The 14,057-nt window shown below is 53.0% G+C and overlaps 1 protein-coding gene across 1 annotated transcript in view; it reads right to left on the reverse strand.

Moving 5' to 3' along the window:
- Positions 1–14,057, reverse strand: part of PADI6 (peptidyl arginine deiminase 6) — a 22,242-nt gene that overhangs the window by 4,804 nt on the left and 3,381 nt on the right. Inside the window, exons 3-11 of the mRNA XM_011363597.2 lie at positions 11,806–11,929; positions 11,205–11,319; positions 10,303–10,428; positions 5,999–6,177; positions 5,646–5,749; positions 2,193–2,304; positions 809–916; positions 450–604; positions 91–139 (exon numbers count right to left, since the gene is read on the reverse strand). Of these exons, the coding sequence (XP_011361899.1) occupies positions 91–139; positions 450–604; positions 809–916; positions 2,193–2,304; positions 5,646–5,749; positions 5,999–6,177; positions 10,303–10,428; positions 11,205–11,319; positions 11,806–11,929 (1,072 nt within the window). The remainder of the gene's footprint in view (positions 1–90; positions 140–449; positions 605–808; positions 917–2,192; positions 2,305–5,645; positions 5,750–5,998; positions 6,178–10,302; positions 10,429–11,204; positions 11,320–11,805; positions 11,930–14,057) is intronic.

Here is a 14,057-nt window from a genome sequence, read left to right on the forward strand (position 1 = left end):
TCAGGCTACCTTCAGGCACCTGACTGTTCCACCCACTGGGCTCAAGGGGCTGGTCCCCAGGGGACGGGGTGGTTATTAAGAATCCCTCACTCTGGCCAACTCAGGACTGAGCCCAGTGATTCCAGACAAAGACTGAACCCTGGGACACAAGTTAGATTAATGGTCACACGTCTTGTGGGAGTGACATCCTGCTGGGTCAATAGGTTAGCCAAATTCAGCATGCTTCAATTCAAAACCCGGAATCACCAAAGATTGAATCATTTGTCTACTTTTCCTTCCTTTAGTCTCCTACGTGAATCAGAAGACTCAAATATCCTTGAGAGTTTGAGGAATGGTCCAGAGCAAATGACCAGCTGGGTCCCATGGGAGTCAGGTAGAGCCAGGTGAACTACCAGGATCTTTTTTTTTTTTTTAAAGACATCTCACCGTCATCTGGCCTCTGGCCTCACCTGGGGTAAAAGCTGCTGCCAATAAGGATCCTGCCTAGAGGATATTCTTTCCCTTCGACCTTGACAGGTGGGGACACCATCAGGTTCCCAATGGAATCTATGCTGGCCACCCTGTGGTCCTTGGTGCACTGGATCACGTAGCCAACTCCAGGGCTCTGGAATGAGACCCGGCCAGCAGGGGTGTTAGAGGGGTGGGCTTTAAGCCTCAGTCATACCCCAAACCAGACTCTCACAGACTCCCAGACCCTCTTCCCCGAGAGGCCGCCCGGGCCCTCTCCCTTAGTGCCCCATCACTTCTGGGCAGGCACCAGGCCTGAGAGGTTGGACCCAGTTCAGATCGGCCGAACCGAGCCCCCCACCAGTGAGTATTTCATGGGGAAATCTTCGAGCTTGAGGACCCGAGGGGTGTCGAGGACCAAGGAAATGGTCTTGTGAGGAGCCTGGGTATAGCAGAAGGCCATCTCATCCTGGAAGAGACAGGAAAAGAAGTTTTGAAGTCTTCTCTCCATCAGCTGCTTTCCAGGCTATATCCGGGCTTGCCAGCCACGATACTCCCTGTACCCAGGCCACCTCCAGACAGGGAGTGCAAGAAGAACCCCCTTCTTCCTGCCAACTCCTGCTCAGCCCTCGAAACTCAGCTCAGGTATGTCCTATCCTTAGGGGCTTTTCCCTCACCCGTTCGTTACCCTGCTGGTCAAGTTTAAAATGCGGATCGCCTAGATTCTTCTCTCGTCTCCTGCACCCAATCCATGAGCAAGCCTTCTTGGCTTTATTCCCGAAATACGTTGAGTGAAACCCTGTGTGGTTCCGTTCAGAGAAGCCACCCGAGTTCCTGCGTGCCTTCCGGCCAGTTTCTCCTTTCCTATTCTTGCCCCTTACTGAGACCTACTCTTTCTCAGCTGGAGGGGTCTTTTCAAACCTAAATCGGATCATTCGTACCCCTGATTCATGCCATCCAGTGTCACCCCGTCTTGCTCTAGATGTGTTTCTATTCCTTACCTTGGCTTAAGAGGTCCCCCCACCCCGCCACACACCTTGTGGTCCAGCCCAGACCCGCCTCTGACCTCCTGGATCTGGCCACACCAGCCTTCCATTCTTCAAATCCTCCATACTCACCCCACGTGACGATCTTCAGAAAGAGGTTCCTGTGCCTACAGGGCTCCTGCTTCTAATCCGTCCCCCAACCCCAGCCTTTGCTCCTCATTTCCTGAATTGCAAGATTTTTCTGACCACCCAACACCTGCTTTGGTCTAGTAAGTCTACATCATCTCATCTTCTTGCTTTCACGGCACCTAGAACTCTGTCCATCACTGCTGGAGCAGGGCAGGATCAGTCCCATTCGTTTTTATCTCCAGTCCTTAGAATGGTGCCCAGCACGTGGTAATCACTCAGCTATTTGTGGAGAATAGCGCACCAGGGGACTTCCTGCTCTGCCAGGGTCAGGCTGGACGCTGGAGTGGAGTGGTGCCCTGGCTCTGACAGCCTAAACCTGAAGGCGCCGGACGCTTCGGATGCTTAGGAGTTAAGGTTAGGTGTTCTATGATCTTGAACCATTCTGGAATGGGAGGAAGTTGGACTCTAAGCTCTATTCCTTGGTGGCTATGATTTAGGTAAGTTGTTTCATCTGAGCCTCCACTAAAGTCATCAAAACAAAGACGCCTCTACTTAGGCTTAGCTTTTCTGGGAAGCGGAGTCTCCCCTGCCCCCTTCCCCACAGTCAGGTCTCCCCTGGTGGAGCGTTACCTGGAGCCACCTGCCCAGGCGGTTGGGGTCCTCGTAGACAGAAGCTACCTGGCTGTCACTCTTCTCGCCGAGTTCCATTACCGCACTCACAAAACCCTGGACCTGCAGCTCCCTGTCACGGGAGACAAGCCAGCTCTGCGAAGGCCTTCGAGGCTCCCCTATTGGTCATAATCTCGCTGGTCAGGAGTAATTATGCCCCCGCCCACAAGGTGAGCAGAGTGGCTTCTCCCCCTCCGTCACGGAGCACAAGCTGATAGCTCAGAAAACGTCTTGCCCAGCATCACTCAGCTTAGCTCATAACAGAGCCAGGTCAAGAATTGTTAGTATCGGTCCCCACTCTGGTGGCCTAGGACCCTGCTGTCCGGACCCTGCAGTCACACTGCACATGTGCCTTCTACCCGCTGCCCCAGGCAGTTGGGGAGCCGCCCCAGGCTCTCCCACCCTGGTCTACCCCGAGGGCTGACCCTACTCTCCCCGAGGGGCTGTATTTTTACCCCTGAGAAGCCAAGAAGCTAAGTGTCCCCTTGAGATGGCCATCTAGGTTGTCGTATTTGCATAGGTGGCAGGGGTTGGGTCTGGAACCCTGGGATGTCATCATGCTCAGAACCTTGGGATCTTAGCACGGTTACGCTGGTCTACAGTGAACATCTGTGCCTTGTTGGAGATAAACATGACGTTTGCAGCCTTTTAAAAAGACCCATTTTATAAATAGATCCTCACAAGCTGAATGCTAGCAAGGTCACTCTATTGGGAAGTGTCACAACTGGGAATCTAATCTGGTTCCAGGTATAAGATTCGCATTGCTATTTTATGCTACTATTTCAAAGACTCCATTTCTCACATCTACACAGACAGGGCGACAGGGACTGACTAGCCTGACGAGGTCTAGAACGGATGTGTAGTCCCAGCATCCCGGGTCTTCCGTGGCTAAGCTGGGTCAAGCCGTACCTGAACAGCACCCCTATGGGGGATCCTAGCACGAGTTCAGGAGATGCCTCCTGTGAATGAACAACGGACTTCAGAAACAAAGGACAAAGAAGAAAGATCTGGTGTCTGGACATCAGCAAAATCCCTCAAGCTCTTCCCTTTTACCTTCTCGTTCTGAAACCTGGCGTTCCTCTGAAGCCCCTGCTCCCCAGCAGAGAAGAACTATTTTTCTTCTTCACCCCACTGGGCCTGGAGAAGGGGTGTGGGTCCTCTTTGCCACCTGTTGCTGCCTTCAGGCCATCCTGGCCTCTTTAGATCCTTGACTTGACAGGTCTTGTTCCCTACCCCAGCGCAGCCCCCTCTCTCTGCATCACACCGCTTCCGAGACCTTCTAACATGCAGTCCCACCCCCTCCTTCTCCTGCTTGCCCCGTCTAGTCCCTGGGCCAGCAGTTTGACCTCAACGGGTCCTCTGGCCCTTGACTGCTCTCATCCCCATCACGCTGCTTCTCCACCCGTGTCTATGATGCATCATCATAATTACACCCTCATCCATCATCTACCTGGATCTATTCGCTTGGAAAACCCCCGACCCTAGTTAGACCCAGTTCCGCATTTATTCCCTAGAATTAAAATCACCGAAAGTCATCAAAGAAAAGCCCATGGTGACTGGTCGAAACAGCCACCCTACACAGGTCCTTAGCCCTGGACAGCCATCCTAACGATTTCTGAATCAATTCTCTCCGCGGTCCCTCCTGGGGACAGAGCTGTCCTTGTACCTGCCTATTAGGCCAATTTGACATATAACCTACCATCTTGGTTCTCATGCTTGCCTTTTCCCTATCAGATTTTCCTTCTCTGCTAGATCAGTCATTAGCATTATTCCCTGCTTCCTACCTTAAATAAGAACATCCTTTCCTCAGCCCCATATCCCCTCCTAGCCTCTCCCCTGAGACCGTTTCTCTGCAGTTCTGCAAAGTTCTCCCTTTGTGCTCTTCCATCGTGCTTTCCCACCCACCATTCGGGACTGGTCTGCGCAGCGGCCTCCGTCTTGCCCAGCCCGGGGGGCCTCTCCTCCTCCTCCTCTGGGGTTGCATGCGGTTGGCCCCTTTCCTGGCATCAGCTCTTCACTCTTCTGATTTTTATCCAAACTCCCTCTTCCTTCTCCAGCTTCTTTGCTAGACTGTCTCGAGCCATGCGTTTAGGTGACTCCAGATCTCCCTGCTCGGGCTTCTTCCCCGCGTACACTCACCGCTCCGATGAGCTCAGCTAGGCCCGTGGCTCTGCACACCCTCCAATGCCAGGGGCACCCGGACTTGCCTCGAGCCTCCAAACGTTCCCTTGAGCTCCACTTCGAAGCCCACCGAGTGCCTCCAGCTTTAAGTCTCCAGAACCAAAGCACCAATTCTATCCTACCTCAGGCAGTGGCACCCCCACTCACCTTGTTGCGGACCCCAAACCTAGGGGACACTCTTGTTTCTTTGCACCCCATACATCAGCTTATGTGGGGGGAGGTAAAGGATTCAAAGCTATCCTGGATCTAACCACTGTGTTCCCACCGTGGCCTGAGCCACTGCCAGGTCTGACTTGTAACAGCTGGGCTGGCCTCCTGCCTCCTGCCTGTTTGTACTCTTGGTTTTCTGCTTGGCTGGAGCAGTTGTGCAGACAGGACCCTTGGTGTGGCTTTCCATGGGTTTTACCTGCCAGGGCCCTTTCTGCCCTTCTCCCTGGGTACACGGTGACCCAGATAGAGACGGTTCCTGACCTCCCTGCAGTTGGGTGTGACCCCGTGCGCCTCTTCAGGCCGTTGGCATGTGAGCAGAGCTTTTCAGGAAATTCCCAGACTCCAGCAGTGACACGTGGGCAGTTTTTCCCGGACATTGATGCTTCCTTTTTCCCATGGGCCAGGATTCAGAAGTGCCTGTGCCCAGCTTCCATCATAAAGATAAGGCTGCCTCCCCAGGGGAAAGCATCATCACGAGACTGAAAGGAACCAGGGTCCCTAATTGACAAGGGGAGGACGGTGCCACCCTCCTTCCTGCGGGCATCTAGGTGAGAGAAAGTTAACTTTAAACCACTGCATCTAGGATCTGCTACAGTCCCAGAGGCTATGCCCTGAGCCACAGGGCCCACGAGGCCCCCCTCCTGTCCTTGGCCCCATCCTCGTCTCCTTTGTCCTCCCTGCCTCTCGCCTGCTTCTTTCCAGCTCTGCAGTCTTTCTTTCTGTCTCTAGAACACACTCTTTTTCCACCCTGCTTTATGGCACCTGATACTACTACCTGAGGTCATGACACCTACTTGTCGGTCTCCCCATAAGACCAGGGGAGGAACTTCGCACTCACTGCTCCATCCCTCATATTGTAAGTGTTCAAACTCGTATCGTTGACCGTCTTAGGGACCAGGCAGCTCAAGTGGAAGGATTTAACATCCCTGGTCAGAAGTCTAGTCTCCTTTACTTGGCTGCCCGGACAGAAGGGGGTAGTAGGTAGGGAAGCGGCCTGCTACAGGCAGCCTGAGGGATTCTCACTTGCACAGGTAGACCTCCAGAGGCATCTGGGTGCTGGGGGTAAAGATGCAAGGAGCCACCCGGAACACCACTGTATCCTTGTGTACCAGGGTCTCTGGGATTGACTGCAATAGAAGAGACGATCCCAGGGTCCCATCGGTGACCTGGTTCCACATCCACTCTCTCCCCCGTCCCCCATCGAGGTCTCCAGATGCTCAGCCCAGCCCACCTTGAGGCTGGACTGTCCTCTGCAGCTCTTTCCCCCAGAGGTGGAGTGAAACCCTAGCTCTACCCGCCAAGCCTCGTCCTCCCCTCTCCTCCCAGCTGATAGAGATGTCCCTTCCCCAGGGCAGTGTGTCTCCTGGGGGACTCACTGGGTCTTGAGATTCTTCCACCAGGGAGACAGAGTAGGAAATCAGGCCGGAGAAGTCAGCAGACGGGAACTCTATGGCTTCGACGTAGAAGGTCTCCTTCAAGTGGCTCTCGAGCGGAGCAAAGGTGTAGGTGTGCTGGCCAGGCCCCAGCACTAACTCGAAGGGGCTGGAGCCACCTTCTGGGAAGGAGAGGAGGAACAGACCAGCTGCCACCACACCCGATGGCCCAGGGTACCGGCTCCCTCACATCAGAAGCCAGGCTGGAAGCTCTCGGACAGGAGCCCAGCTCACTTCTCTGTCTTTACATTTCTAGTGTTTAGGGACAAGAGCCGCTTGCTCGCCCACACATTTCGAAGGCCTATTGCATGCCGGGAGTGGGGACCTGGATAAAAACGCCTGCCTTCAAGCTCAGTCTGGGGTTCAAGACTCACAGTGGGTCATTCTATGTATTGATTAACTTTGGCGGGGAGTATTATATAAAGTCTTAAAGTGTGCAAAGGTGGGCTTGGTGGCCTCACCTGAAAAGTCCAACATGAACTAAGCACCAGGAAGTGTCAGTGAGAACTGTCTACTGGATGGATCAGGCTCCATTGAGGGTTTCTGAATGAGAGAAGTTCCTATCATGGGCTAAGCCCATTTCCTTCTGCTTTTTTAGATCATAGAATGCCATGCACGGAAGAGAGAAGCAAGGTGACCACACGCTGTGGTTGCCCCCACTTAATTCGATCCCAAATGTGTCCTTTCTCCATCTCCAGAGATGAGCCTGACTCAGGGCCACCGGGCTCCCTCACCTGGACCATGTCTCCCTACTTGGCCTTCCTGCCATAGTCCCCACCCTTCCAATCCCTTCCCTGTGTGGCAGCCACAGTTCTGATGGTGGCTTCTCTGGCTCAAAGCCTGTAGATGGATTCTGATTTTAGAAAATCCCAATCTAGGGCTACCTTGGCCACCGAAGCCCTGAAGGATCTGGGCACCACATCCTCCTCAGACCTCGTGCGTAGCAGGTGCCAACTGCCTTGGTCTCCCAGCTCCCCCAGCATGCCAGCAGATGGCTGCTGTGGCCATGGCCACCCCCAGGGCACAGGCACAGCACTGGTTCACTGGCCTAGTTTTCAGCACAGTGATGACCTGAGTTGGGCCGTGACCTTCCAGATGGATTCTAGCTACGAGCATTTCTACAGGAAAAGCCTCCTTATAGTCACTGGGAGTGCTGGCTGTGGGCTCGGCCTCAGTCCCCTCACCTCTGCTGCTGCTGGCCGTGTATGGGCTGGGCCAGCTGAGAACACTCCTGGGGACTCCTGCTTCTAGTCTACTTGGAGGCTTCTCTGCTGGCCCTAAGCCAGGCCTTGAGGGGTCCGATTAGTAGGGTGGAGTCTTCTACCAGGACCCCCGCAGGTCCCCAACAGAGGCACAGCCCTTTCCACTCACTGCAGAGGTTCCGGCTAGCATGCTTGGTGCATGGCGGGCTCCCAACTACAGACTGGCTTGTGGCTGGCCGCCACTCAGCCCCACCTAGAGCTGCTCCAGGGCCCTGGACTCCCCATGGCCGATCCACCATAAGATGATTCACCGTGGAGTAGCAGGGGTGAGAAGGTCCCAAGTTGTCCTGCTACAAGCCCCTTACCAGCCATCTCAGTGCTTCTGCGGTTGAGCCCCTGGGTGGCCTTCTCTCTGATCTCGTTGCTTGTTTTTAAGCATCGTTAATGCTTCACCTATGCCAGGAACTGTGGCAGAGGCTCAGACTGCATCTGCCTCCTCACCACACTTTGAGGCAGGTGCTGTGATTATCATCCCTATGACCCAGGCACAACATGGTCACCTTTACCTAGATCTTTCCTCACAGCGCTGGCCCTTGATCCCACTCAGTTCTCAGGCCGGTTCCCCCTGAACTCCTCCCGCCCCACCCCTGTCCTTGGCTGCCTGTCCATCCGAGAACAGGTATGACCGTCTCTCCAGAGCAGGAGCCCCAGGACACAGAGCAAACACTAACTTGAGCTGTGTTCTCTTTTTCTACCTTCCAGGTGCCACTGGGCCTAGAGGTAGGGCAGGTGTCCTGTTCTTCTCTAGACCACTTCTTCATTCCTCAAGAATCCTAATCCCTTTGAAAACCATATCAGATAATGCCGCTGCCGCGTTCCTCATTGCACGTGACCACCACCCTCGTCGCCCTCCATGGATCGTTCCAGTCCTCGCTTGTCTCCACCACCACTGTGGTCAATGCCATTTACGCCACAGACAAGGCCATCCATACAGTCCGCACTCATCTTATGTCAATGGATGGGAGTTCTGCACTGTCTGTGGTGTCAGTTTCAATGCTCGTGGCCCAGCCATCACCTCCGAAACAGACTGGACAACGTCTTCCTCTTTTTAGCTCATCAATACGCCCATCTCAGTGATTCGACCCAAGCCCCAAATCTTCCCAGTGCCAGTTCCTTCCCCTCCCTCCCCTTGTCAGCCCCCTCACATTCCAAGATCCAGCACTACGCCCACTCCCCGGCACACCCGTCAGCTCCCACACGTTAGACCTCAACTCTGGTCCAACCAAGCCCGTAAGACTCTGGCATCTGAGCAGCTGGAGAAACCACCTCATTGAAGGACCTCATTGAAGATATGAGCAAACCTCAGAGCCGGCCCTCGGCACTGTCCAGAAACACTTGTTCTCACCTCCTACTTCCCGTAATCTCTGAGTATGGTGCTCTCATTCCTACGATTTTCTCCTAGCTCCTGTGCCCCTTCCACTGGGACAGCCCCATCTGCAGCCACCTATGCTGTGTGCTACCATCTTCAGATACTAGCCTCCTCCACACCCCCACCCCCACAGAGTGACCCCCAGCTATCACCCTCTACGTGCTCCTCTTTATGGGAATTCCCTTCCGTGGTCTGTATTCACCGTGCCCGCCCATCTTCAGTCTGGCGTTTATCCCCACTGTTATCAAACTCACTAATGCCTTATTTTGGAAACTAAGCTTTACCACGGATCTCATTAGTCTCTCGACAGCATCCGCCACGGTTGATCACCGCCTTCGTGAAGGCTCCCTCTCCAGCTTCCCATTTCTAAGATATAGCAAAGGAGGCTGAGAACATGCTTTTCAGAATCACTTGGACGACTTATTAAAACACAGTGGGCTGTGTATCCCTGACCTAGATTTGAGTAATTTTAAGTAAAAACAACAACAAAAAAAAACGGGTGGGTAGTTTGACATACACGTGATTAAGTAGGGCATCTTTAGCAGGCTGTGAGACTCGCTGGCCTCCTGCGCAGGCTCCAAGGACTGCCCAGCACGGTACAGCCCAGCCTGCCTCAGAATCGCCTCAAGGGGACAGAGCAGCCTTCGCGGCCTGAACAGGGCTTTGACCCATAGGTTTCTAAGGCTCATTCTGAGCTCGCAAGTAGAAGGGCCGCATACAACCTGGGCTGCCTCTTCTGGCTAGTCCCGGGTCACTTCCAAGTTCGGCTCTGACCCATGGTCTGCAGAAGCGATGGAATGGGAGATGCTGAGCTGAGGCCCTCCGAGGTATGCCCTCCATGCGGGAGACAGAGGTGGTCCGTTATGATAAACCACAGGGTTCACCAATTGCCCAGCTAAAGCTAAACATGGCTTTAACAAGCTAGCACACTAGCATAGACCTCCAGAAGCCAAGAATTAAACTTCAATTTCAGGAATTCAGAGGCGCTGAATTCTAAACCTGATTAGGGAAGTCCAAAGACTTGTTTGTTCAAGCGTATGGTGCTAGCATCCAGCGTGCCCACTTTCTAAACCAACAGCCCTTAAACTTTTCTAGAATAGGGACATGCCACCTGCCTGCCAGACTGATAAAGGCTGAAAGTGGCAGTGTGTGCTGTGGTGCCTGAGATGGACGTGCTAGCATACCTACTACTGGTTTCTTGGCTTCTCTGAATTCTGGAAACTTAATATAGTGGGATCCTGGTTAAGAAGTGAAGATGGATTCTTCTAGCAGAAGTAACTGGGAAAGGAGGTTATCTAATCTGTATAAGGCAATCATTATTTTAGTCATCTTGCGTTTCTCTTCTTCCAGATGTGAAAATTGTGCAGGATTAGGCACTATCGACACCTGTGTTGGAGAAAGTGGCCTAGAGGTACAACTCACCCACGTGTGTAGACAGCCTTAGGTGAAGGTGCCAGTCAGACAATCCTAGGAATATAAGTCTGGCCACAACAGACCCTGACTGCACCTCTAGGTCCCAGTGGGATTCTGAAGGTGACCCTGCAGTGTGGGGGGGTGTGGCCACAACTCATCCTGGAAGTGAGACTAGACTAAGCTGGAGCTGGTACGACACTCACCTTGGGGCCGGTAGACTCTCGCCTTCTCCGATTCTTCCTCCGAGGTGTGGAGAACCAGTCGGTGGTTCTTTAAAATGCAGGCGGGCCCCTGAACGTTCAGCATCATCTGGGACAGATTCTTTATTTCTGAGCAAGATACAAGGCAGAAGTTCAGGGCTTCTGGAGGCCAGCACTCCAGGGGTGGGAGGGGGGGCTTGTGGATCGGAGCCTGAGGACCCTCCTCCTCCTCCGTCTCTGGCCCAAGCTGCCCAGGCCTGCATCATGTCTTGTTCCCTGCATGGCCACAGGCGACTCGCAATCCTCAGGGCCCACTTCACTTTGAGAGAGGATAGCATTCAGCCTACATGGTAGTAAGTAGATGCCCCCCACAAACACCTAGAACAGGGCCTGGTGTAGTCAGGTCATTGAAGGGTTCCCTCCAGCCTGGGGGTGAACCAAGACATTTGTTTTACTGCTAAGACCTAGAACCCAGGTCCTAACCACAAGTCAGGTCCAGATCCAAGATTGTGTTTGCCTGAGACGGTCCGGGTTCCTGCCCCAGGCTCTGAGAGGATTTTAGGGAGAGTCTCACGTACCCTTTGTGTCTTCATTTAATCTTCTCAACCACCTCGTGAGGCCAACTGTATCATGCCCACTTTACAGATGCCAAAACAAGACCAGGGATGTTAACATGCTCAAGTTCACAGCCAGGAAATTAAAGTTACCTGACATTAGATCCCATGTTCTTCCCATGGGGACGTGTGGCCTCTTTCTTCCCACTTACCAACTTCAAGCCATTGACAAGTGACATCAGCCTGGAACCCATGTTTGCTGAGGGGTAAGGCAGGAAAGCCCCAGAGCAGGGCACAGCTCGAGGAGGAAAGGTAGTAATAGTCCCAGGTCAGTGGCTAGTTCTTTCTTACCCTCTGAAAAGAACACCTTCGTCGTCCTTTTGTCTGTAAGCTGGACCATGTCAGGAGGGCTACAGTTTACAAGCAGGATGGCACCCCAACCACCGGGGCCCCAGATCCAGTTTTTCTGCAAAGACAACAGGAATGCTGGTTCAGGAAGATGTCAGGTAAACCCAGATGCTCCCCCCGTCAGGGGCAGAACCAAGCCTTTTCTCCAGAGTGACAGGGACCTCTAGGTCAGAATTTGCCAACCCAAGTGCCTTATAGCAACATGAAGGTAACATCAGGTAAGTGGGCCAAGAGAAAAGGGAAAAAAAATCTAGAGATAGTTATGAGTTTTCTACCTTGTGTCAAGGGAAGTAGAGACTGAGGCCAAATAGAGGAGACGTGTCCATCTGAAGGGGACAGCTGACCTCCTGTTCTAGCTGACTATACGACCAGGCTAGGATACGAGCGTAGCGTCACCAGACATATTTTTGAAAAAGCTAGAATTTAACTTCACAACCCCTGAGCGGTATTGCAGCAGTTTGACCTGAGATGCCATGAAGGTGGAACACAGTGCCGGATCTGGCTCGGGGGCCCCAGGCCTGCACCCTTCCCCTGGCAGCCTCACCTTAGCCTGTTGGTCACTTGCCATCTCGACGTGCCCACTGCGGTAGATGTCCACATCCAGGGAGACCGCTGCAACAGGGGGGAAGTATTCCAGCTCCCTGGACCTGCTGGGTGGAGCCTCAAAGCTGTAGCTAACCCCCAGGGCTGCCCAAGGCTGGTGCCAGGGCCATCCAGCCCGTTGGGCACACTGTCATCTCAGCAGAAGTAAGTTCCTCAGAGGCAGACTGTTTCTTGTGAGCAAGTCTGGAGAGGCCCAAGTGCTCACATGTCTCCCCCAACCTCTTGGGAATTCATAAAACAAGTTCCCTGTGGTCATGGTGCCATTTTGTGCCTCTTGGCCTCCACCCAGGTGGTTCCTACCTGGGAGGGCCCACCTCCTTAGCCTTCTGGAAAGCTCGTGGCACTCTAAGACATAGGAAAGCCTTGATACATGGCAATTGCAAGCCCCGTTAGAGCTTAAGGCTCCAGGCTCCGCCCCAGTATCACCAGAGGCCCCTCCTACTGTCTTTACATCCCACCCACTCCTCCTCCCCCAACATAACTGACCACCGTATGACTTTGTTCATAGCTCTTGTCATCTGACATGCTATTTTGCAACTGGAACGTCAGGGCCGTAGGAACAAACCTTGGTGGCTGCTGCGTACTTGGCACCTGGCACAGATGCTCAGGACCAGATGCCTGCTGCAAACCAGGTACTGTGCTAGGTCCTAGGGGTCCAACGGCACACAAGTCAGGCCCTATCTTCTTCAGACGTAAAGGGGTGTGCATGGCACAAGGGGCGAATAAGTAAAACGCACATGTGTCCGATGGTAAAGTGTCTTAGGAGACTAGGAAGTGGACGAAGGGGAGTTGTTTCAGTTTTAGGGGCTCAGAGAAGTTTTCCAAGTTGAAATGTGAACTGAGACCCAAAGGAGGCCCCCAAGTGATCTGTGTTAATATCTGGGGTAAAAGCAAATAGAATAGGAAGGGGGCAAGTTCGAGAGTCAAAGAAGCCAAAGCACCTAGAGCACGATGAACGAGGGCAGGAAGACGAGGCCCTGGGTCAGAGGCAGCATGGGCTGGCTCGGGTAGCGTGGGTAAGGGGACGCTGGCTTTGATCCAAGGATATAGAAGCAGCGGATGCTTCGATCTGAGGAGACGTCATCTGATAACCTTTTACAAGGGACCGAATCAAGACTGGACCTATAGAAGGTCAAGGATGGAGCAGAGAACCCCACTAGGGGACCTTTGCAGTGACACAGGCAGGAGATGACAGTGGCTCGGAGCAGGCCAAGAGCATTGAAAGTGGCAAGTGGCTGAATTCCAGCTAAACTCAAGGTCACACCGACAAGATTCACGCATTGACATGAGTCAAGAATAAAGGTGAGGCCAGAATGTGTGGCCTGACCAGCTAGAATAGACTATTTACTGTGATGAGGAAGATAATTAAAAATAAGTGTTTGGGGTAAAGAATCAGTACAATTTGGGGTATGCTAAGTCTGAGACATTGGATACTTATCAGTTGTGCTGGGTCAGCGAATATTCAAGCCAAGTTGATGGGAGATGCCTGGCTAGAGTCCTGGGAATCCTCAGGAGCCGCATGACTGGCTGCCTGAGGCCTGAAGCACTTCGCTGACAGACTTGAGGGGTGAGCCACAAAGGATGCAGCAAAGGGATCTGAGAAGGAACAGCCAGCTAGGTAGGGGGAACCAAATGCAGGGTCCCTGAAGTGTTTCAAGGGAAACGCATCGAGAAAGGATAACCAATTGGCATAAACACGGACAAAGGTCAAGGTAAAGAGAGATAGAGTTGACCAGCAGACTTAGGGGAGTAGAAGTTGTTAGGGTCCTAGAAAAGGGCAGTGTTGGTGGCGGGCGTCTCATCTGAGTTTGAGATTCAAGAGAAAGGGAGAAATTGAGGATGTAGAGATGTCTCCAAAGCAGCAGAGAGGTGGGGAGTTTGAGTTTAGAAGAAGGTTTAAGAGAATTCAGTACAGCTTATTCCTTAATAGGCATAATAGGAAAGATCCGGAAGAGAAGGGGGAAGGGATGGCAGCTTCCTACATAGTAAGAATTACTAAAGGAATGTTCTTGAATGAGCGAGAAGGATCCGGCGTGATAAAGTTAACTTTGGACCAGACACGTCATCCATCGTAACAGAGGGGAATGTCAGCACCAGCCACAGGTAGGTGGGTAGATGGGAGCACGTGGAAGTTCCAATTGCTTCTGTTCTCAGAGACTTACGTCAGCAGTGGGTGAGGGTGGGGGAGAAGTG

This window comes from Pteropus vampyrus, unplaced genomic scaffold (assembly GCF_000151845.1).
Source record: "Pteropus vampyrus isolate Shadow unplaced genomic scaffold, Pvam_2.0 Scaffold86, whole genome shotgun sequence".
Lineage (NCBI taxonomy): Eukaryota > Metazoa > Chordata > Mammalia > Chiroptera > Pteropodidae > Pteropus > Pteropus vampyrus.